This window comes from Mesoplodon bidens (genome assembly GCF_964165515.1).
Source record: "Mesoplodon bidens genome assembly, chromosome: 7".
NCBI lineage: Eukaryota > Metazoa > Chordata > Mammalia > Artiodactyla > Ziphiidae > Mesoplodon > Mesoplodon bidens.
In genome coordinates this window covers 18327314-18351846 of record NC_138164.1, presented here as the reverse complement: position 1 = coordinate 18351846, position 24533 = coordinate 18327314, and the positions used below count along the sequence as shown (strand labels likewise).

The 24533-nt window shown below is 38.7% G+C and overlaps 1 protein-coding gene across 9 annotated transcripts in view; it reads right to left on the bottom strand.

The window, feature by feature from the left end:
• The window catches only part of USP28 (ubiquitin specific peptidase 28), a 58247-nt gene extending 47834 nt beyond the window's left edge, over window positions 1–10413 (bottom strand). For 3 of the 9 annotated variants that reach the window (XM_081240947.1, XM_081240948.1, XM_081240952.1), the window contains exon 1: window positions 10268–10411. In XM_081240947.1, the coding sequence (XP_081097073.1) occupies window positions 10268–10324 (57 nt within the window). In that variant the 5' untranslated portion in view covers window positions 10325–10411. Of the gene's footprint in view, window positions 1–1273; window positions 1403–10267 lie in introns of all 9 variants that reach the window. The other 6 variants (XM_081240950.1, XM_081240951.1, XM_081240944.1 and 3 more) reach the window with 3 other exon arrangements.
• Between the last annotated feature and the right edge of the window lie 14120 nt (window positions 10414–24533).

Below are 24533 nucleotides of genomic sequence, written 5' to 3'. Positions count from 1 at the left end.
AACAAGTAACTAACAAGTAACTAACACTTACTGAATGCTTTTCTGTCAGGAACCTGAGATGCCTCACACACACATGTAATCCTTGGAACAACCCTAAAAAAGTTAAGAATCATTATCTTCATTGTGTAAATTAGAAAACTGAGGTTTACAAAACCTATTTTGTCATCAAGTGTCTTGAATTGAAAGATTAATCAAAAGTAACTATTAAGAGTCTGAATAACAAGTTTCACAAGGATTAAGCTATGCTAGTGATACACATCAACAACTGCTATGACATGACTCAGTCTTATAAATATTTAGGTAAACCTAAATTCTCACACAGACAATGCAAATCCTGATCAGTACTATATATGACATGTTAATTTTACCACAACAGACAAGCTAAGCTCATTAGGATCCTACTGTATTACTAACTCACAGTTTCTTCTGGAACTTCACAGGAAGCTGATTTAAATATTAACTTCACCCTAACTATGATGCTACATATAAAATACACACCCAACATGAGACAAGACAAAGCCTGTGCTCCAGTCATAATGAAGTCAAATAACTGGCAAGAGCCAACATGTTTGCATTTCCCTAGCTAAATACACATTATTTTCATAAAACAAAGAGTACTCTCTTTTCTTGCCCAGAGGCAGTGAAAAAAGACAGGCACACACAAATCTCTAGAGAGAAGGAACTCAAGCTTTCTGACCTCAACTACTCCGTGGTTTTGGTGCAAAACTTCTCAGAAATGAGGTTTTCTTAAAGCAAGGACAATAACTCACCTTATAGTAAGCAATAAACAGGATTAGTCACCCAGTAAAACATTAAACTATGAAGTTTTATAGTCCTAATCCTACTGCAACTAAATTAAAACTCTTTGATCAGCAAATTAGTGAGATTACTAATCTCACAATCTTCAAATACTCAGTTTAGCACTGTGATGAGGTGCTTTCTAGATTATTCCATTCCTTCAAACAAGGATGCTATTTTCATCATTCTCATGCACACATTTCCTGATCTCAACTATTTTTACAAAGCCATTTCTAAATTTAAAACTAAGTACATAATTGATAAATGTTACTTTACTCCAAAGAACTACCAAGGTGTGCCTAATGAAATTCCCTCCAAAGTTAAAGATCTGGTTTTCTAATTTTAAAATAAAACTTAAATACCCAAGGAAAGCAAAGGAATAACTTTAGGAGTCAAAGAAAATATACAGCAGCAACTCCAGAAACCCAACCTATACAACAGGGTCTTAACAACACAGTCTGAGACTGCCACTAACCTTTCCAACTTCCACGAAACAAGGAACAAGTCCACAAAAGCCCTGGTATTTTTTCAGTTTTTCTCCCAGCAACAACTCCATGTTGGTCCAATTTACTCATAACGTAGAAATCTGAAGTGCCTTATGACTCTACAATTGACAAATAGCATTTTTTTAGTGGATGAAACTAAATCCCCCGAAATGGGCTACTTGATAACGTATTTTAATGGTGCAAAAATTAGGTACGTGATGAAAATCACTGTTTCAGTTCATCAACTGGCTTAAAGTTTTTAAAAAGCATTAAAAGTTTTTAAAAGTTAGCCAATTCTAAATGGTATAGAGGGGTTTAAACTAAAATTAAAAGCAAGAAAAAAAAGAACTAATCATTATTTACTCAAATTTTTTCATCTTTTTTTTTCATATTCACTGAGTAGGAAATTCTAACAGCACAAAAAGATATAAAATGAAAGGGAAATTTCCCTCTTCCTCCTATCCAGTCCCATTTCCCAGGACTAACCACTATTAATAGTTTCTGACATATCTTTCCAGAAATGTTCTATGCACACAAATATATTCTTTCATACTATACATCATGTCCTGCACCTTGTTTTTTTCTTACTTTTGAATACATTAAGACAATATTTTTTTCATTTCTTTAAATACATATGTGCCCCAACTAAATACAAGAAACGAGGCCAGGAAACTGTTACAATAAGGTCTTATGAAATGTATCTCCAAAAATTAAAGAAAATGCCATTCAGCAATCTACTGCTAAGGTGTACTGAGAAACTAAGAAAATATGGCAAAAGTTTACATGGTTATAGTTTTAGAAATCTAAAAGTAAAATTTTAAGTTATTAATAGATGGGCCTCAGTGTGTAGTTTCCATATTTGATAAATAACAGGGACCAGAGAGGTGATGTGGGATTGGATTATGAAGGGTTCTAAATGTCAGGATGAGTTTAGACTTTATCTAATGAACAATGAAAATTACAGGTTCCTCAGCAGGGAAGAAATATGAGGGGTAAAAAAGGTACTTTAAGGGGATTCATCTAGCACATGTCAACAACTAGTTTAAAGTGGGATGACACTAGGGAAAGAAAGCTTAACCATGAGTTACAGGGCTACTGAATAAACCAAGTGTGATGACAGAGGTAGGAAGCTGGCAGGAGAAATGGAAAGGTAGAGTATACTCTCCACATCTCAAGGAATGAAGAGATAAAGCTTAGCCAAATATTTGAAAATGGATGCCTAAGAGAACGTGATTGACGAAGACGTGAAAGGAAACCAGTAAAAACCAACCAATGTAATATGCCACACTAACAGAATGAAGGGGATAAAAACACAGTTATCTTGGTTGATGCAGAAAAAATCCAACACCCTTTGATGATAAAAACAATCAGGAAACTAGGAAGAGAAGGTCATTTCCTCAACATGATAAAGAGCCTTTATTAAAAAAAACTCACAGTTAACATCATTCACAATGGTGAAAGACTGAAAGAGTTCCCCCTAAAATCAGTATGAGTACAAAGAAGCCCAATGTTATTCAACATTATACTAGAGGTTCTAGCCAGAGCAATTAGGCAAGAAAAATAAATAAAAGGCACCCACACTGGAAAGGAGAAAGTAAAACTATCTCTATTCACAGATGACATGATATATACAATCCCAGAGAATCCACAAAAAAGTCACTAGAGCTAATAAATAAATTCAGCAAAGCTGAAGAGTACAGGATCAACAGGCAAAAATCAGCTGTGTTTCTATACAGCAGCAATGAACAATCTGAAAAGGAAATTTAGAAAACAATTACACTTACAATAATATCCAAAAGCATAAAATACCTAGGAATAAATTTAACCAAGAAGGTGAAAGACTTGTACACTAAAAACTACGTAACACTGAAAAAGAACTTACAGGAAACCTTAACAAATGGAAAAACATCCAAGTTCATGGATTGGATGACTGTATCCGTCAGGGTTCTCAAGAAAAACAGAACCAATAGGGCACATGTGTGTGCGAGCACATGAAGAGACCCTGTATTCCTAGTTTCCTGTGCGTGTGAATTAAGAAATTTATTATTAGAAATTGGCTCTTGGGATTATGGAGGCTGAGAAGTCCCAAGATCTGCAGTTGGCAAGCTGGAGAACCAGTCAAGGGTGTCATTCCAGTCAGATCTGCAAAGCCTGAAAACGAGGAGAGCTGATGATATAAGTTCCAGTCGGAGGACAGGAGAAGACCTGCACCCAGTCAGGTAGGTAAAGTTTCCTCTTACTCAGGCTTTTTGTTCTATTCAGGTTTTCAACTGAAGGGGTAAGGCCCACAGACACTAGGGAGGGCAATCAGCTTTACTCAGCCTACCAATTCAAATGCTAATCTCATCCAGAAACACCCTCGAAGACATACCCAGAATAATGTTTGACTAAATGTCTGGGCACCTCCTGGTCTAGTCAAGCTGACACATAAAACTAATCATCACAAAGGTTTAATATTGTTAAGATATCAATACTACCCAAAGTGATCTACAAATTCAGTGTAATCCCTATCAAAATTCCAATGACCTTTTTTGCAGAAATGGAAAAGCTGATCCTCAAATTCATATGGAATTTCAATGGACCCTGAATAGCCAAAACAATACTGAAAAAGAACAAAGTTAGAGGACTCACACTTTAAGATTTCAAAACCTACTACAAAACTACAGTAATCGTGACAGTGTAGTACTGGCATAAGGACAGGCATATGGACAAATGAATAAGAATTGGGAGTCCAGAAAAAAAAATACATCTATGGTCAACTGATTCTTGACAAGGGTGTCAAAACCATTTGATGGGAAAAATATTCTCTTCAAAAAATGGTACTGGAGGGCCTCCCTGGTGGCGCAGTGGTTGAGAGTCCGCCTGCCGATGCAGGGGATACGGGTTCGTGCCCCGGTCTGGGAGGATCCCACATGCCGTGGAGCGGCTGGGCCCGTGAGCCATGGCCGCTGAGCCTGCGCATCCGGAGCCTGTGCTCCGCAACGGGAGAGGCCACAGCGGTGAGAGGCCCGCGTACCGCAAAAAAAAAAAAAAAAAATAATGGTACTGGGGGTGCTGTAGGGATAAGATTGATGGTGTTTAAGAGTACAAACTTGTAACAAGTACCAAAATAGTCACAGAGATTTAATGTACAGTTTATTGAACGTAGACAATAATATTGCACTATAAGTATGTTATATGATAAGTATCATTACAGGAGCACACATATTATAATATACAAATTTACCAAAGTAACATAATGTACACCTTAAATTTACACACACCACAAACAAAAATGGTGCTAGGACAACTAGATATCCATTTCCAAAAGAGTAAAGTTTGACCTCTACTTCACACAATATTAAAAAACTTACTCAAAATGGATTAACAACCTAAATATAAGAGCTAAAGCTATGAAACTGTTAGAAGAAAATTAAAGGTAAATCTTCATTATCTGGAATGTGGCAATGGATTCTTTTTATATTATACCAAAAGCACAAGCAACAGAAGAAAAAATAGGTAAGTGGCACTTCATCAAAATTAAAAACTTTTGTGCATCCAAGGACATTATCAAGAAAGTGAAATGACAACCTACAGGATGGGAGAAAATATTTTCAAATCATAAATCTGATAAGGGTCTAGCATTCAGATTATATTAAAATTCTTACAATTCAAACCACCAAAGACAAACAAACCCAATTCAAAAATGAGCAAAGGATCTGAACAGCCATTTCTCCAAAGAAGAGATACAAATGGCCAATAAGCATAAGAAAAGATGCTTAACAACATTAGCCATTAGGAAAATGCAAAGCAAAACTAAATGAGGAAGTGAGAGAGTGGCATGGACTTATATATGCTACCAAATGTAAAATAGATAGTTAGTGGGAAGCAGCCACATAGCACAGGGAGATCAGCTCCGTGCTTTGTGACCACCTAGAGGGGTGGGGATAGGGAGGGTGGGAGGGAGACACAAGAGGGAGGAGATATGGGGATATATGTATATGTACAGCTGATTCACTTTGTTATAAAGGAGAAACTAACACACCATTGTAAAGCAATTATATTCCGATAAAGATGTTAAAAAAAAAAAGCAAAAATGGACAATAACAAGTGTTTGGGGAGGATGTGGAGAAACTGGAGCCCTTGTGCGTTGCTGGTGGGAATGTAAAACGGTACAGCTGCTGTGGAAAAGTCTGGCAGTTCCTCAAAACATTAAACATAGAATTACCCTATGATCCAGCAATTCTACTTTTAGGTATATACCCAAAAGAATTGGAAGCAGGTACTCAAAATATTCGTACGTGAATGTTCACAGAAGGACTATTCATAAAAAACAAAAGGTGGGAACAACTCAAATGTCCACCAATGGAAAAACAGATAAGATGTAATAGATACACAGAGTTGAATATTAGCCATTATTGAAAGGAATGAAGTACTGATACATGCTATAACTTGGATGAACCTCAAAAACATTAAACTAAGTGAAAGAAGCCAGACACAAAAGGTCACGTACTATACAATTCCATTTACATGAAACATCCAGAACAGGTAAATGCAGAGACAGAAAGCAGACTGGTGTTGCCAGGGGGAGGGGGAATAGGGAGTGACAGCTTAGTGGGTTTTCTTTTGGGGTGTTAAAAATATTTTGGAACTAGACAGAAGTGGTGGTTGTGCAATACTGTGACTATACTAAATGTACACTTTAAAATAGTTAATTTTATATTATATGAATTTATTCAACTGAATAAAAAGGGAAAGCTTTGCACAATCGCGCGCACGCACGTACACACACACACACACACACACGAAGAAAAAAGACACCAGGAAAGTACTAACTTGAGCTGGAATATTGAAAAAGGAAATATTTGTTTAGGACATCTCAAGTTTAACCTGACTACCAACCATCATGCAGCAGCTGCCAGCACCTATTCACGCAGATCTTTTATTTGGCTTTGAATGTCTAGTATTTTGACCTCCCTTTTTATTATAAAGCCTTGATGGTGGAAATAGCACTAAGTAGCCCAGATTCTTAGCACACATTAGCCTCTAGGCAAATGTCAACTTTCTTGCGCATCGATTTCCACACCTGGAAAATAAAGTATACCATAAGCCTTGACAGCACTGGTGTGACTATGAAATGAAGTAATGCATACAGGAATTGTTACTAAAATGAAAAAATGATTTTTAACTGTAAAATACTGTGACCTGCCCATCTAACAAAACTCATCTAGAGGTTGTAGTAAAAATACTGATATCCTAGGGCTTCCCTGGTGGCGCAGTGGTTGAGAGTCCGCCTGCCGATGCAGGGGACGCGGGTTCGTGCCCCGGTTTGGTAAGATCCTACATGCCGTGGAGCGGCTGGGCCCGTGAGCCATGGCCGCCGGGCCTGCGCGTCCGGAGCCTGTGCTCCGCAACGGGAGAGGCCACAGCAGTGAGAGGCCCGCGTACCACAAAAAAAATAATAATAATACTGATATCCTAGGAGAAAACTGCCTGTGCCAGCGTTTTGGTTTTATCACTTACTAGCTGCATCACTCTGCAAATTCTACTTCCTAGTCGCACTAAATTTTACTTCATAGGATTGCTATATGGATTCAATGAGAATAAATGTTAAAGTGCTTCATAAATTGTCAAAAAATTCTGGATGCAGGACAAGTACAAGCTAGCTACGGCACACCCAAATTTCTACATTGCTAACAAACTCCTAGGTGATGTGGATGCTGCTGGTCCATGGACCATATTCTGAGTCACAAGGGAGCAGAAGTCAGTGAAGGAGCCTGGGGGTTAGGCTCGGATAAGGAAGATGTAAGAAAACTTAGGCATGTGAGGAGAGACATCTAAATCAGGGTTTCTTAAGCTCAAAATTATTGACATTTTGGGCCAGACAGCTTTTTGTTTAGAGGGGACTATCCTGTACACTGTAGGATGTTTAGCAGCATCCCTGGCTTCTACTGGAGCATTCTCCCGAGACCAGTAGTCACAATCAAAAAGGTCTCTAGACACCAATGATTTAGATTCATCTCTAAGAAATGAAGGGAGAAGGGAAGGGTACCTCTTCCACTGAGAGAAAGAGGGATGCTGAAGGGGGGGGGGAAACCCCAAATATGAGACAGAGAGCTCTTAAGGTATCAGTAAGCTCAGTTAAGTAGAAAGGAAGGTTATCTATTTAGAAAGAGTGCAGGGAGAACTGAAAGTTTAAAAGATCAGGAAGAGAGTTCTAGAGAGTAATAGAAAGGATCTGACCCAAAACAATGGGTCCACTGACTAAGAAGTAGGATCAGGGATTTCCTGGGCTCCTTGGAGTCAGAAGTGCCTGGGTTCAGTCCTGGCTGTACCATTGACTAGCTTGGTGACCTTCGGCAAATTATTTAACAAGAAACAAGAAACTTTCCTGGAGTTGTGGTAAGTACTGAGATAATATATGTTAAATTCGGAGCACAGAGTGTGGCATATAGTACATGATCAATTAATGTTATCTACTACTATTATCAGCGTCATTATTTTCCTTGAAAAATGTTTCACTTGGCTATTGCTTTAAATTTCTTGGATGAAACAAAACACATGGAAAGATCTTGCCTGGTGAGGTGTTACTTGTTAATGTGTTTTATAAATTTACTAAAAGTACTGTATGAATAGGAACTGTTTGTAGCTGGAGGCATGAGAGTTGTGGAAGCCAACCAAGCACTGACTTACTGATGTGCCAAAAATCACAATTAATGAGACAAGGTAAAAGAGGGTGTAAAGCCAAAAAATCAAAAGAAAGCATTAAATTTTCACCGAAACTGACAGGTTTTCACAGGGCTTCAGTTAGCAGAATGTGTGAAGAGCCCTGGTATAGCTGCCAAGGACCACAGGTTTCTAAGAGCCAACCTGACTTCAAGTTGTTTAACCTACAATAACAGTAAACATTGTTGCTGGTTTTCATCTAAGTCAAGAATTGATTGAAAGAGTACTCTCTTTCAGACTCGAGTACATACTGAGAACATATTTCAAGAGTAATACATTTTTCTTGCACTCAAATCTTGGACGGCTATAATGGGTTCTGCCTGTTCCATGTACAAATGACCAATAATGGAAGGGAAGCATTCTAGGTTTTAAATAGATTGAGTGTCAGGGGAGGAGAGCTCCCCTCAATTACAGCAATTAAAGATCCTTTAAGGGCAAGGTAGAATGCTTCAGAGAATTCAAAACAGAGTCCATTCTAACATGAAACTTATGAAGATTAGGAAGAAGATATTAAAATCTTTCCTCTGAGATGTGAAAGGTAATTTCCTCATATAAGACTCCTTCAGCCTAGCCTGCTAACTTCAAGCATTTTACATTAGCAAAAACAAAAAGGGCAAACATTATGAAGCATTCCAAGCTTATCATCTGTCTGTATGGGGCGAATCACTGAGAAGAACGGTAAATGTCATCACTCTGCAGGTTGCCAGGAATCAGGGTCCTCCAGCTAGCCACAGCCACTGGAGTTCCAAAGCTTTCCAAAAATAGCTATGACTTATATACAAGTGTTCATCAAACACCTCACATATGAACTCTTAAACAGAGAGTGCTGAGACAATGGTCACCTGTCAAACTGCGGCAGAGGTAAATGCAGTTGCTGCTGACCAAAAGGCACATGGTGTCAACCAACGAATATAAATGACTTGCTCTCCCTTAAAATAGTCTCTTCTCCAAATCAACATGACTGTCTCAAAGCTAAGATTTTCCCACCTGTTTTTAACTCACTGTCCTAAAAACAAATAGAACTGATCTCTGAAACCAAAGAAAATCCTGACTCAGGTTCCAACAGACATTGGTAAACACCTAACAATTTTTCTATGACAAATCAGCACATGAAACACCATCTGCCTACTTTCATTTTTGAGTCCACGACCCGGAGGTATCTTTTACTACAGGAGTTTAAAAAGTAAGTGTGGTCACTTTACACACTATTGGTCTCCCGAGTGCCTGAAGAGGAAGAACAAAAAGGCATAAAAGGTTTCTCACGTGGAAGTATCTGACAGCTCTGTACTGTAAATATTTTATGAAATTCCTCACTTCCAAACTCGCATTTAAATACTTGGTACAGGGTTCCAATTCTGTCTTGAAACAGCTTAGCACTTGACGGGTGACGGGTAGTCTTAAGTTATAACATTCCAAAGTAACATTAGAAGACTTTCTCAAACTGCCCACTTCCCAAGTTTTTTTCGCACAGACATTAGCCGTTTGATTTTCTCTCAAACCAGTATTCTTTTACTCTCACCACCTTAGCCCAGAAATCCTCGTATTGATTTCAATCTTCTTAGATAATAGAAAAGGGAAAGCATTATCAGCATACCTTGTATTCATCGCGCTGTTCTGCTCCTCCCCCTTCCTTAAAAATCTAGAGCGATGAATGCAGTAATTGGGAAGGCTGCTTTCTGCTTAAAAAAATAGGGGTGTGTGTGGAAGGCATGAAGTGGTAACAAAGATCCCTGGTCTTTCACACAGTGTAGATAAATCCTGGCTTTAACTTAGATAACTTCCGTCTGCTTTAGACTCTTAGAACAGCACTGCTCTAAAACGGATTCGAAAACAAAAACAAAAACAAAAACAAAAACCACCAAAGCTGCCCCTTTCGGAAGTTTCTCACCCTTGGTCGGGGGCCAGGAGCGCTCTTCTTAGAGATCCCTGATGCAGACAGCCCACGTCCAGCCCTTTATATTTGATTTTCCAAATTAGCTAATCTCCCTCGAACTTCAGCCCGTCCCCGAACCCGAAAAGAGTCCTCAATCTCTGCGACCGAGCCTTGCAGAGACTTCACCCTCCTCCTCGAGCCCCAGGGCTCACCCCGGCAGGCGCGCCGTCCTCTCCCCAGCTGGGCCCGGGCGCCCTCCGCAGCCCCCTCCCGCCTGGCCCCGAGCCAGAGCCCCGCAGGCCCGCCCGCCCGCGCCCCGCGCCGCTCCCATCCCGGCCCCGCACCCCCTACTCCCGCGGGACCCGGAGCCAGCCCCCCGGCTCCCGCCCGCCGCCGCGGGGCCCACCGAGCCGTGGCGATCGGCTGCTCCGGCCGCGTCGTCCTGCTGCAGCTCCGCAGTCATGGCCGAGGCGCCCCTCCGCGGGTCACCCGCCTCCCGCCGCCGCGGCCAGCCCAGCCCCGCCGGAGGAGGAGGAGGAGGAGGAAGAGAAGAAGGAGGAGGAGGTGGAGAAGTAGGTCCCGCCTCCGCCCTCCGCCCTGCTAGGGCCCCGCCTCCGCCCCGCCGCGCACCGCCCCCGGCCTGCGCGCGCACGCCAAGCGCGCGGCCGAGGGCCGAGCCGCTCTCTGCGTGCTCCCGCATACGCCGGGATATGACCCGGCGCCGGTCACGTGACCCCGGCCCCGCCCGCGCCTAACGGTCAGCGTCTGCGCCCGAGCGGTGTGTTCCGGGCGGTTGACGACCAGGAAATGGTGTTGTGGAGTGTGGACCCTGTTTTCCCGAGTCTCCTTCTCTGCCGTCGTCCCTCAAACCTGCTCATTTCTAGGACTCACCACCGGCTCAAGACTCCTCACAGACGAGTTCAGGCTGCTCCGCATTTGGGGAACGCGTCTAGTGACCACGTAATAGAGGGTTTTCCACCTGGCGGTGGAGCCATTTCCAAGTCCAGTGACACGAAAAATTTATCATCCTTGAGAAAAGGAAAGGCAGAGGCTGAATGGAGTGGTCTGACGAGTAAAGCTAACCAAACGGACCAGAGCCTGTATTCACTGATGCTCAGGGAAGTGCCCTAACACCGACCTGGGCATGGGGAGCAAGAATTGCCCAGTTCCCATTTTAGATTTTATGGCGTTCAAACTAAAATTTTATAGGGTTTTAAGTTTGAGCCAGATGCTTATGATGGCACATTAAGCGCTAAGGTGCCCTCAATTGGGTTGTGTTTTCAACAATTTGATGGAAATTGTAACTGCTAAACCCTGTCTCACGTTATTCACATGTATCGCAGTGACAATCCACTTGGCATACTTTGGACTGGTCCAAATCTGTGTGGAGGCTGGGTAGGGAAGGGCCTCTTTTAGAGGGTAGTGCTTATCTGGTTGCCCTGGTCTAGCCCTTGGGCAGTACCTTATGTGGATGGTGGCCTTTCCTGTGCTCCTGGCATCGTCGTTGTCCATGTGATTGTAATGTTTCACCTGCAGGCATTTCTAGTCTGCATGGAAGCACAGCTTGAGGCATAAGGAAACAGGTACAGATCAGGTGCAGCTCCCATGGGAGACCTGATTAGCCTCAGGAGCCTAGACCACGACGGCTGCTACTTCCTTCACCTGGAGATTCAGGGGGTCCCCTTTCCCTGGCAGGTAAACTGGCAGCGTGATCATAATCTTCCACGTTCAGCGGCTATGTGTTTATGTCTGATGGTTGTAGGACTCTTTATGCTGTGGCTTTGACTTTTTTTTTTTTTTTCCTCCTGGGTAATCAAAACGTGTGTTCCTGGCCTCAACCTGGGGGTCATAGCAAAATAAGTTGATTTCTCAGTCCACTTTCTTTGCAGCATTGCATACTTCTACATTGCCAGAAAGCTCTATTTCCGTGTGTCTTTACCATGTCTCTGGAGCAACTCGTTTGCCTTTGCACATTCATTTTAGGAAATTGCTTATTTAATGTGTTTAAATGCGGTGGAAACCTATAACTCTTGTTTATGAAAATTTACTTAAAAGACCTCCAGAGACCTTCTACACCCATATATCTGAAAGAGGTATGCATAGCCATTTTGTAAATACAGGCCCCTGAGTTTTGATTAAGTGTCTTTCTGCTATATGGTTCTAAACAGGGCTCCAGATCTAATAAATTTGTTATAATCTGAGAGCCGTAGATCTGGTAAATCCTCTTAGCCCCCTTGAGTTTAACTACCACTTGGTCCTGGATGTGGTAATCAGCTAGAGACCCCCTGTCCAACCAGAGTATTTAATGAATATGTCATTGCTTGGCCATCAGTTGGCAATCTTCATGGTGATCAAATATAAAAAGTAGGTATCATGGAACGTCACTACAGAAAACCCCTTCTCATTTGTCCTTAAAACCAGACTTGAAGGCTCCAGAATAATTGCATTGTTCGTTGATAATCATTTCAAGAATATTCAGGAAAAAAATAAATAATAACAAGCAGTAGCAAATAATTGACTTGTTTAAAAAAGGAATCATTTCCAGAGTATTTTCCCAAAGAGAAAATTTCCTCTCCTGGAAAACTTCTTGTCCCAATGCTAAATTATTTTCTGAGTCAATGAATTTATATTTCTGCCTCTGATTTACCTCAATTCCAAAGTATAGTTTATTTTAATGAAATGATCCCATTTCAATGTTATTGAATACTGGTGTGGAGCTTGTGTGGGCTAAATGAGAATGAAGGGGAAATGTTAGGAAAGGAAAAAAGGGAAAAGAAAGCAATGGATACTTATATTTCTTCTCTGCTTCACTCCGTAAATAGTTTTGCCTCTAGCTTCAGAGCAACTGGATTTGAAAGCTGATGGCTGAGGCTGACTAACAGGTGTGACTGTTGTTTGAGCTATGGATTCCTTTCCAGGAATGATCTAGACAGGAATGTCCTTAGAGCCAACTTCTCAGCAGTTAGGAAAATGGCCTTTCTTACTATGGAGGAAAGAATATGGGTATTTCTGTTATAACCCCTAGATGAAAAAGTTAGATGATGTGTAAGGTTAAATATAGGTGTTAAAAAGGTTTCAGAAAAGGCTCTCTTTTGCTAGTTGAAAAACAAATGTGTTTCCAACTTTTCTGAAGTGTGTACTATAGGCAATGTATTTTGTGGAGAATTGAAACAACTTTCAATAAAGTTAATGAGTTCATTTTAATTTGAGAAATATTGGGCCCTGGTATTCAAAATAACAACATCAGGTTTCCTTCCTTTTGTTTCTCTAGAAAATATAGAGAAACACTAAAAAAACAAACAAAAAAACCTACTGAAATCTGTTTTCATGAAATACATGAAAACCTTAAACTCTGGGGATTCAATTTTCCTTTTATAAAAAAGTGAAAACAACTTTAGCCTCCAGATGGAAAGGTAAAAATAGACAATTAGAAATAAGTCCATTTTTGCAAACTTGATTTTTGACAACATTGTAACCTAGTGGGGATAAGATAGACTTTTAATAAATGGTCCTCAGTTCTTCATATAAAAATTAGTTTTGGACTATTACATTATAAACAAATGTAATGAAAGGCTTAAATGTAAAAAAGCAAAATTTAAAACTTTTGAGACACTTCATTGGGGAGTCTCTATCCTTAGGGCAGAGGAGAGCTTTCTTAAATCAGAGACAAAAGCACAGTCCATAAAAGAAAAGATTGATAACTTAAATTACATTAAAATTAAGAATTTTGCTTCATCAAAAGGTACCACAGGAAAAATGAAAATATCAACAGAGAGAAAATATTTACAATACATATAACTGGTAACATATTAGTATCTAGGACAAACCTCCGGTTTCATTTGGCATGATTAACATTGGGCCCAATAATTCTTTGTTGTGGAGGCTCAACTTATTAGATTCCAGTAGCTCTCCCCTGCCAAGTTGTAGGACCATTAAAAATGTCTCCAGGGCTTCCCTGGTGGCGCAGTGGTTGAGAGTCCGCCTGCCGATGCAGGGAAGACGGGTTCGTGCCCTGGTCCGGGAAGATCCCACATGCCGCGGAGCGGCTGGGCCCGTGAGCCATGGCCGCTGAGCCTGTGCGTCCGGAGCTTGTGCTCCGCAACGGGAGAGGCCACAACAGTGAGAGGCCCACATACCGCAAAAAAAAAAAAAAAAAAAAAAAAAAAAAAAATGTCTCCAGACATTGTCAAATGTTTCCTAAGGAGCAAATTCTCCTCCAGCTGAGAATCACATATCTAAACTAAGTGAAAAATGAAATAAGTCAGACAAAGACAGATACTGTACGTCAGGGGTCCCCAACCGGTCGCGGCCTGTTAAGAACCCGGCTACAGCAGGAGGTGAGTGGCGGGCAAGCGAACGAAGCTTCATCTGCCGCTCCCCATCGCGCCCCATCGCGCCCCATCGCTCGCATTACCGCCTGAACCAGCCCCACCCCCATCTGTGGAAAAATTGTCTTCCATGAAACCGGTCCCCGGTTCCAAAAAGGTTGGGGACCAGTGGTGTACATTATCACTTATATGTGGAATCTAAAAAATAAAACAAATGGATATAACAAAACAGAAACAGATTCAGATATAGAGAACACACAAGTGGCTACTAGCGGGGAGAGTGAAGAGAAGAGGGGCAAAAAAGGGGATTAAGAGATACAAACTACTATGTATAAAATAAATAAGCAACAAGGATATATTGTACAGCACAGGGAAATATAGCCATTATTTAGTAATAGCTTTAAATGGAGTACAATCTATTAAAATATTGAATCACTATGTTGTAAACCTGAATCTAACACAGTATTGTAAATCAACTATACTTCAGTTAAAGACATCTCAAGATGATTTTAGTCCTTTTCTAGGTATGGAAAAATGCAAGTCTGGGCTCACTGAAATTATTCCTCTGATATGCATCTTAACTGTCTAGGGCCAGTACCCTGTTTTCCTCCATCCTGAATTCCCCTCAGGGCACACCAGCAGGGGCTACAGTGGCTGATGGCTTTATGGCTGCAACACCCTTTGTTTACTGAAATGGCAGGTGGGACCTTCTTTTTCCACATGTGTCAAAGCTGGGGCCTTGCTACAGAAACCAAAAACATGACTTAGGATAAAAACCAGAAAGCCACCCAGGAAAAGCAAATAGAAACTTGTATAATGCAGCAAGTACTTGGACATAAATTGTGACTCCAGGTGACTTAATTTTTTTTTTCACTCAGGACCACCACTGAAGGAAAAGATCCTCCTCAAAATATCAGGATTTGAAGGAATAGATGAGGTAAAAGTAACTTATACAATTTTGCCTTTAGAAATGCAAATTTTTTAGTGATCTGATACTTGACTCTGGTAGGAAAAAAAATATTTTTAGAGGAAGTGTTAGCTAACAGTACTGAGCACTTACAGCCTAGGTGGTGTTCTGAGTGCTTTGCATATATGAACTCATTTTATCCTCACAAGTAAGTACTATTATTATTTACTACCTGCTTCACAGATAAGAAAACCACCACAGAAAGGTTAATTTGCCCAAAGTCTCTCTACTAATAAAGGTAGAGCCAGGATTCTAAGCTAAGCAATCTAGCTCTCTTTCGGTAGCCTGGGTAAAAGATAAGAAGATTCTGGCTTAGAGAAACCCAGTCTGGGAAAGATGAATAATTAGAGAAGAAACAGCCTCTAAAGACTTCTCTGAGGAGGTGCTATTTGAGTTGAGAAAGACAGGGAAGGCTGAGAGAAAGACAGTGGGAGTCCAGGCACTCAGAAGACCAGTTATAGTTGGGATAAACACAGGTCCCAGTTTGCCTGGTGCAATTCTGATTTACCCCTATTTTCCCCACATGATTATTAGTAGCTCCGCCTTCCTCAAACTTCCAGGTTTGGATGATAAATTACGTGTTCACCCTCCTTATGGAGCGTTTTATCCTGAACTTAATTTAAGCAGTGATCCTAGAAAATTTTACCGTAGTATTTCCCAAAGTCTTTCAGACTAGCTAAGTCTGATAAGCATGCATCATTCACAAGAATTTGTTTCATTTCTAAAGAACACAGCCAGAGGGAATAGAGGGTACCCTAGAATGAGTGAATTCCTTGCCTTGAGTTCATGCCCCTAAGGGACTGTAGCTTTTTCACTTTTGTAAGCCAACCTCTACTGGCACTTAAGGCCTAGGTGCCTCAAGGCCATCCCTGAAGAGATGGAGCTTTGTGGAGGGGAGTGGGGGCGGGGGGGGGGGCTAGCAGGTAATAATTGATGGTCTCTGCCAGAGGGGTAAAAGCTAAGGGCAGAAGTTGAATGGGGCTTTCGGTCCCAGTTGGAGGAAGAGTTTAGAATTTCAGACCTGAGGAGACAAAGGTAAGAACTCTGAAGCTCTGAAACAATTGTATTTATTGTCTCTTACACTTCTCCAGAGTAATCCATAGCAAGCAACTTAAAACCAAAGGAATGGGGTGCTGAATAGACTGTCTGGAATCCAACCATTTTTTTGTGAGGAGCTGCAGCCCTATAGAATGGGTGACAGTGTCTTTAGGGAGTACAGGTAAGTATTGCATTACTGGGGCCAGCAGATTAGAGTTGGTTTCTGCAAATCAAGGAGCTCTAGTACCAAGGAGTTAAAAAGATTTAGGAAAGTGTTTCAGCTTAAAATTGTTAGTCATGTTATTTGAAGTAGAGGATTCTCAACTTTTGTTCCTTCAGCTTTATGAAAGGATGAGCAGTGATCCCAATGACTATTATTTTATGCTAAATCTCATTATTCATTGGCAAGACAAAGAGAATGGGCTGAGGGCAAACCAACACTATGACTTGTTTCTGAATGAGCTGGTTCTGAGCTCATCTGATGAACATGAAAATATTGTGACATTATGAACTGACACTTGAATGTTTTGATTTTTACAAATGCTAAATATACATTCATTGCTCAAACTGGATAGGGTAGTTAAAGAACCCCTATTCCATCAGCCTGTGGACATTACCAAATAAGCCTACACCTTCAGAGCAAATTCTAGAGATTGCTTGAGAGATATTTCTTGAAGCAAAAGTTTGTTAAAGTGACAGTTTTGTTTCCTTTCTTGGTTAGCAGTATTTAGCCATACTAGAAAAGCTATGACATATCTTTTGCCTTTTCCATCCATGTACACATGTTAGTTTGCAATCTCTCTATTGGTAAAAACTAAAAATCTGAACCATTAAATGCTGTAAGATATCATCTTTGTCTTAAACTAAGCTACTAGAGCTGATTTTCTCTTTTAAAAATGACAGATTAAAAATAGTTTCATTTTTCTCATAAAGGAATTTATATTTTAAAGATTTATTTCTTATAGTTCTTATCTATTTTTACTTTCAGATTAAAAAATTAGTAATAATTAATCACTGTTATTTTTATGCTTATGTTCAGTCCACAGCACGTGATACTCATTTTCCTTCTATATTACTGATACGGTGTTGACTTTTAAAATAAACCTAAAAAGTGAATCAACCAAGAGTACTACTTCTGATGTGGAGGAATAAAATCTTAAAAAACCTATCCTCCAACAGATAACAGTTATAAACTCTGGACAAAATAAAAACAACTACTTGAAGGGTCTGAAAATTGAACATAGTTTTTAAAAGGGAATCAAAATGTGAAAGAAAGTTCTGAGAAGGGGCGTGTGCCCCATTTTTGCAGCATTACTCAGACAACAGACCACAATTTCAGCATGACAAGGATGGTTGAAGCACTTATAGAAAACCAACCAGGTTTCTGGACTGATAAATCATAAACTAGAGCTTGGGATATTTAAATACAGCCACTCAAAAGTGAGAAAGGGAATTGTGAAAAGGAGGTAAGTAGAGAAGAAGATCCCTGAGTTCTTGTGTAGACTCTGCCCAAGTCTCTGGCTGACTCTTATACCATAGACACAAAGCACCTCAAAAAGGACAAAAGAAATCATCTGAGATTTGAACTGTTACCCACCTTAGAAGAAACAGTTTGCAGTTTGAATATAACCAAGTTAATTCGCTGCTAAAACAAAAACAACACACACACACGGACGCCTCTCTCTCCTTTAGATGTAACAGAATCCAGAGTCTCAACAAAATAACATAATGTGCAACATACAATAAAAAATTACTCAATATATAAAGACCCAGGAAAATGTGACTCATTCTCAAGAGAAAAGACAATAGGCCAGATTAAATGTTGGAATTTTCAGATAAAAACATTAAAGTGTCTAGAACTACCATATGACCTAGCAATCCCACTCCTGGGCATATACCTAGAGAAAACCACAATTTGAAAAGATGCATGCACCCCAATGTTCATTGCAGCACTATTTACAGCAGCCAAGACATGGAAGCAAACTAAATGTCCACCAACAGAGGAATTGATAAAGAAATGTGGTACATAAATAAATGGAATACTACTCAGCCATATAAAAGAATGAAATAATGCCATTTGCAGCAACATGGATGGACCTAGAGATGGTCATACTGAGTGAAGTAAGTCAGAGAAAGACAAATATCATGTGATATTGCTTATATGTGGAATCTGGAAAAGAAGGGTACAAATGAACTTATTTACAAAACAGAAGTAGAGTCATGGAGACTCTACTTCTACTTTATATGTATATATTAGTGTGTATATGTCAATCCCAATCTCCCAATTTATCCCTCCTCCCCCTTATCCCCTGACATGGTTGCCAGGGGATAAGGGGGAGGAGGGATAAATTGGGAGTTTGGGATTGACATATACACACTAATATATATATAAAATAGATAACTAATAAGAACCTGCTGTGTAGCACAGGGAACTCTACTCAATACTCTGTAATGGCCTATATGGGAAAAGAATCTGAAAAAAAAAAAGAGTGGATATATGTATATGCATAACTGATTCACTTTGCTGTACACCTGAAACTAAAACAACATTGTAAATCAACTATACACCAATAAAAATTTTTTAAAAATTAAAGTGTCTATGATAACTATGCTTAATGAAGTAAAGGAAAACATACATGTAATAAATGAAAAACTGGAAAACCTCAACAGATAATTAGAAAATACAAACAAGAACCAAATGAAAAATTTAGAACTTAAAACATTCAGTATTTGAAATAAAGTAATTGAACTGGCTTTATAACAAGCTACATATTTTTATGTAAAGGAAAAACTATAATATTTTCACATGGAGTATATAAAACAGAATACATATGACAATAGCAGGGGCTAGTAAATTGAACTAAGTGATTGCAAGATTACTACATTTCATGGGAAGTTACAGTCCTAACGCTAAAAGTAGACTGTGAAAAGTTAAGAATGAATATTTTAATCCCTAGTGTAACCGCTAAGAAAATATGTAAAAGACATAGCTAAAAAGTCAATAGGTAATCTTAAATGGGAGTTAAAAAAAATCGAAAAGGAGGAACAAAAAAACCAGAAAAATATAGAAAACAAATCATAAAATGGGAAACCTAAATCCAACCATATCAATAATTACTTTAAATGGATCAAACATTCCAATCAAAGGCACAAATTAACAAAATAAAAGCAAGACCCAACTATGCTATACACAAGAGATGCACTTTAAATATAAAAACACATGTAAGTGGATTGGAAAAAAGGGGTGGAAAATGAACTGAATGTTTCTGTCCCCCTAAAATTCATATGTTGAAATCTTAACCCCCAATGTGATGGTATTAGGAAATGGGGCCTCTGGGAAAGTAATTAAGTCATGAGGGTAGAGCCCTCATGAATGAAATTAGTGCCCTTATAAAAGAGGCCCTAGAGAGATTTCTAGTCCTCTTTCTACCATATAAGGATACCAGAGAAGTTGGTATTCTGCCACCCAGAAGAGGGCCTTCACCAGAACTTGACCATGCTGGCACCCTGATCTTGGACATCGGTCCTCTAGAACTGTGAGAAATAAGTTTCTGTTATTTATAAGCCACCTAGTCTTTGGTATTCTGTTTTAGCAGCCCAAAATAATAAAGACATAGTGCAAAATAACCATAGGAAGGCTGGAGTGGCTATTAATATCAGACAAAATAGATCTCATTACACAGAGGGTCATTTTATACTGATGAAAGCATCAACTCATCAGGAAGCCATAATAATCATAAATGTGTATGCACCTAATAACAGAGCTTCAAAAATACATGAAGCAAAAATTGAAAGAATAAAATGGAGAAACAGGCAATTCTACAATAGTGGCAGGAGATTTTAACACCTTGCTGGAAGGGGTAGAACAAGAGACCACCCCCCACCAAAAAAAATCTGTAAAAATATAATCTGAACATACTGTCAACCACCCTGATCTAAGTGATATTCACAGAATGCTACATCCAACAATGACAGAATATACAGTCCTTTCAAGTGTACATGGTTCTTTCACAATAGTAAATCATATGCTATGCCATAAAACAACTCTCAATCAGAATGAAATTATTGAAATCATATATATGTATGTTCTTTGACCCAAACAAAATTAAACTAGAAATCAAAAGCAATGCAAAGTTTAGAAAACATCAAAAAATTTAAAACAACTCATTTCTAAATAATACAAGGCTCAGGAAAGAAATCACAAGAGAAATTAGAAAATATTTAAAACTGAAAAATAGTAAATATACAACATACCAAAATTTGTGCAATGTCACTTATGCAGTGCCTAGAGGAAATGTATTGTTTTAAATGCTTATGTTAGACAAAGAAGAAAGGTCTTAAATCAATGACCTACTGTTCCACTGTAACACAATAAACAAAGAGGAGCAAAGTAAAAAAGTAAGCGTAAGGAAGGAAATAATAAAGAGGATGACAATGAAATAGAAAACAGACAAAAGAAAGAAAATAACAAAGCCAAAATCTGGCTCACTGAAACATACTTTAGAAAACTGATAACCTCCTATGTTATCAACTGAATTGTGTTCCCCGAAAATTTGCACACTGAAGCTCTAATCCCTAATGTGACTATATTTGAAGACAGGACGTTGAAGGAGATAATTAAGATAAATGAGGTCATAAGAGTGGGGCCCTAATCCTATAGGACTGGTATCCTTATAGGAAGAGGAAGAGACACCAATGATGTATGTGTACAAATTCACATATGTTATGTGAAGACATAGCAAGAAGGAAGCAATCTATTAGCCAAGGAGTGAGGCCTCAGGAGAAACAAACTAGGCATACCTTGATCTTGCACTTCCAGATTACAGAAATATGAGAAAATATATTTCTGTTGTTTAAGCCACCCAGTCTATAGTATTTTGTTATGGCAGCCCTACAAGGGCTATGTAGGGACAGTGAGAAACTGGCCATCTGCAATCCAGGAAGTGAGCACCAGGAATCAATCACTTTGATCTTGGATTTCCCAGCCTCCAGAATTGTGGGAAATAAATTTCTACTGTTTAAGCCACCAAGTCCCTGCTATTTTTATTACAAGAAATAATAAAAATAGTCAGCCTAAGCTGACTAAGACAGATGGTAAGATTCAATAATTGTTATGTTGTTAATTCTTTCCAAATCGATCTACAGATTCAACATAATTTCATCAAAATCTCAGCAGGTTTTTTTTTTTTTTTTTTTTTTTTTTGCGTTACATGGGCCTCTCACTGTTGTGGCCTCTCCCGTTGCGGAGCACAGGCTCCGGACGCACAGGCTCAACAGCCATGGCTCACGGGCCCAGCTGCTCCGCGGCATGTGGGATCTTCCCAGACCGGGGCACGAACCCGTGTCCCCTGCATTGGCAGGCGGACTCTCAACCACTGCGCCACCAGGGAAGCCCACAGCAGGTTTTTTTAATAGAAATTGATAAGCTGATTCTAAAGCTTGTACAGGCATACCTCATTTATTGCACTTTGTTTTATTGTGCTTTGCAGATACTGTGTTTTAATACAAACTGAGTTTGTGGCAACCCTGCATCCAGGAAATCTATTGACACCATTTTTCCAACAGCCTTTGCTCACTTCATGTCTCTGTATCACATTTTGGTAATTCTCACAATATTGCAAATTTTTCATTATTATTATATTTGTTATGGTGATCTCTGATCAGTGATCTTTGATGTTACCATTGCAAAATGATTACAACTCACTAAAGGTTCAAATGATGGTTAGCAATTTTTTTAGCAATTAAGAATTTTAAAATTAAAGTGTATAAATTGTTTTTTTAGACATAATGCTACTGCACACTTAAGAGACTACAGTAGAGTGTAAATATAACTTGCATATGCACTAGGAAACCAAAAAATTCATGTGATTTTCTTTATTGTGATAGTCACTTTGTTGCGTTGTCTGGAACCAAACCCACATATCTCTGAGGTATGCCTGTATAGAAATGTGGAGGAGCTAGAATAACTAATATAATCTTGAAAAAGAACAACAAATTGGAGATCTTATACTGTATAATTTCAAGTCATGTGGTGTTGGCAAAAGGATATGCAGTGGCTCTCCCAGGGACAATTTTGTCCCGTAGGAGACATTTGGCAATGTGTGGAGGCATTTTTGGTTGTCACAATTAGGGGATCGATACTACAGGCATCTTATGAGTAGAGGTCAGGGACACTGCTAAATATCCTATAATGCACAGGACAAACTTCCCCACAACAAAGAATTATTTGGCTCAAGATGTCAATAGTGCTGAAATTGAGAAACCTTATGGTAGACAAATATGTCAACACAACAGCATAAGAGAGTCCAGAAACAAATTCACAGAGTCAATTGATTTTCAGAAAAGTGCTGATGCAATTCACTGGGAAAAGAAAAGTCTTTTCAATAAATGGTGATAAACAATGGATATTTGTATAGAAAAAATGAACCTTGACTTTAATCTTATATACAACAACTAATTCCACATCAGCCAAAGATCTAAATGTAATACTAAAATTTTAATGCTTCTAGAGACAAGACAACATAAGGGAATATCTTTTCTACCTAGATATAGGCAAACGTGTTTGACAGAACATGAAGTACGTTAAACGTAAAAGAAGAAATTGATAAATTGGATTTATCAAAATGAAAAATTTCTCCTCGTCAAAAAACTGTTAAGAAAATGAAAAGGTAAGCCACAGACCAGGAGAACACATTTGCAATACATATATCTTACAAGATTATTCATACCCTGATGTATAAAGAATGCCTACAAATCATTAAGAAAAAGCTCATTTTTAAAAGGGCAAAACACTTGAACAGATACTTTACAATAAGATATATGAATGTCCAATATATCATTAGTCACCAGGGAAATGCAAATTAAAACTACAATGTGATATTACACACAGCCACTAGAACAACTAAAATTTAAAGGACTTTATAAAGTGTTGGAAAAGATTTGAAGCAACCCAAACTCACATATAGATACAATGTGGGAGTATAAAATGGCAAAACCACTTTGGAAAACTGAGAGTTCCTTATATGTTAAACATACACCTATCTTAATACCCAGCAATCCATTTCCAGGTTTTTACCCAGGAGAAATGAAAAGTGTGCATCCATAAACAGACTTGTACAAGAATGTCCACAGTATCTTTATTCATAATAGTACCAACCTGGAAGTGACTGAAATGTTCATAAACAGAAGATTGGATAAACAAGTTGTGTAATATCCATATGATAAAATATCATTCAGCAATAAAAATCAAATAATTATTGTTATACATAACAACATATTTGAATTTCAAAAACACTTAATTGTGAAAAAGAAGCCTGGCACAAAAGAGTACATACTGTATATGATTCCATTTATATGAAATTCTAAAGGCAAAGATGTGTTAAACAGAACAGGAAAAGAACATGAAGGAAATTTTTGGAAATGTACTGTATCTTAATTGGGATATTGGTTACATGAATGTATACATTTTTCAAAATGCATCAGCCTGTACACTTAAGATCTGTGCATTTTAGCATATGTAAATTATTATCTCCATTTTACAGTAACAACAAAGCATAAAAAAGAAGAATTTAAAAGTTAAAGAATTAAAAAGTGAGCTGGCCAAACTGAGGGTAAAAACTAGAATAAAAGCCTTTTAAAAAACCATTTCCATAGGAATTCCCTGGTGGTCGAGTGGTTAGAACTCCATTCTTCCATTGCAGGAGGCACAGGTTCAATCCCTGGTCAGAGAACTAAGATTCCTGCATGCCATGCAGCATGGTCAAAAAAACAAAAACAAAAAAAACAACAAAAAAAAACCTGTTTCCAAAAATCACATGATCATATCAGTAGATGCAGAAAAGGCATTTGACAAAATCCAACATTCATTAATGATAAAAACTGTCAGTAAACTAGGAATAGAGGAAAACTTCATCAACTTGATAAACATTATCTACAAAACACTTACAGTTAACATCATACCAAGTGGTGAGAAACTCTAAACTTCCCAACAAAATCATATAGAAGGCAAGGATGTTCTCTCTCACCTTTCCTTTCAATAACATACTGGAAGCTCTAGCTAATGCAATAAGACAAGAAAAGGAAATAAATGTATATAGATTGGGAAGGAAGAAATAAATCTGACATGATCATCGATGTAGAAAATCCAAGTAATTGTCAAAAATACCTCCTGGAACTAATGTGTGATTATAACAAGGTTTCAGGACACTTGGTTAATATATAAAAGTTAATTACTTTCCTATATACCAGCAATGAACAAGTGGAATTAAAAGTTATAAACACAATACTATTTATATTAGCACTCCCTCCCTCCCAAATTAAATACTTAGGTATAAATCTAA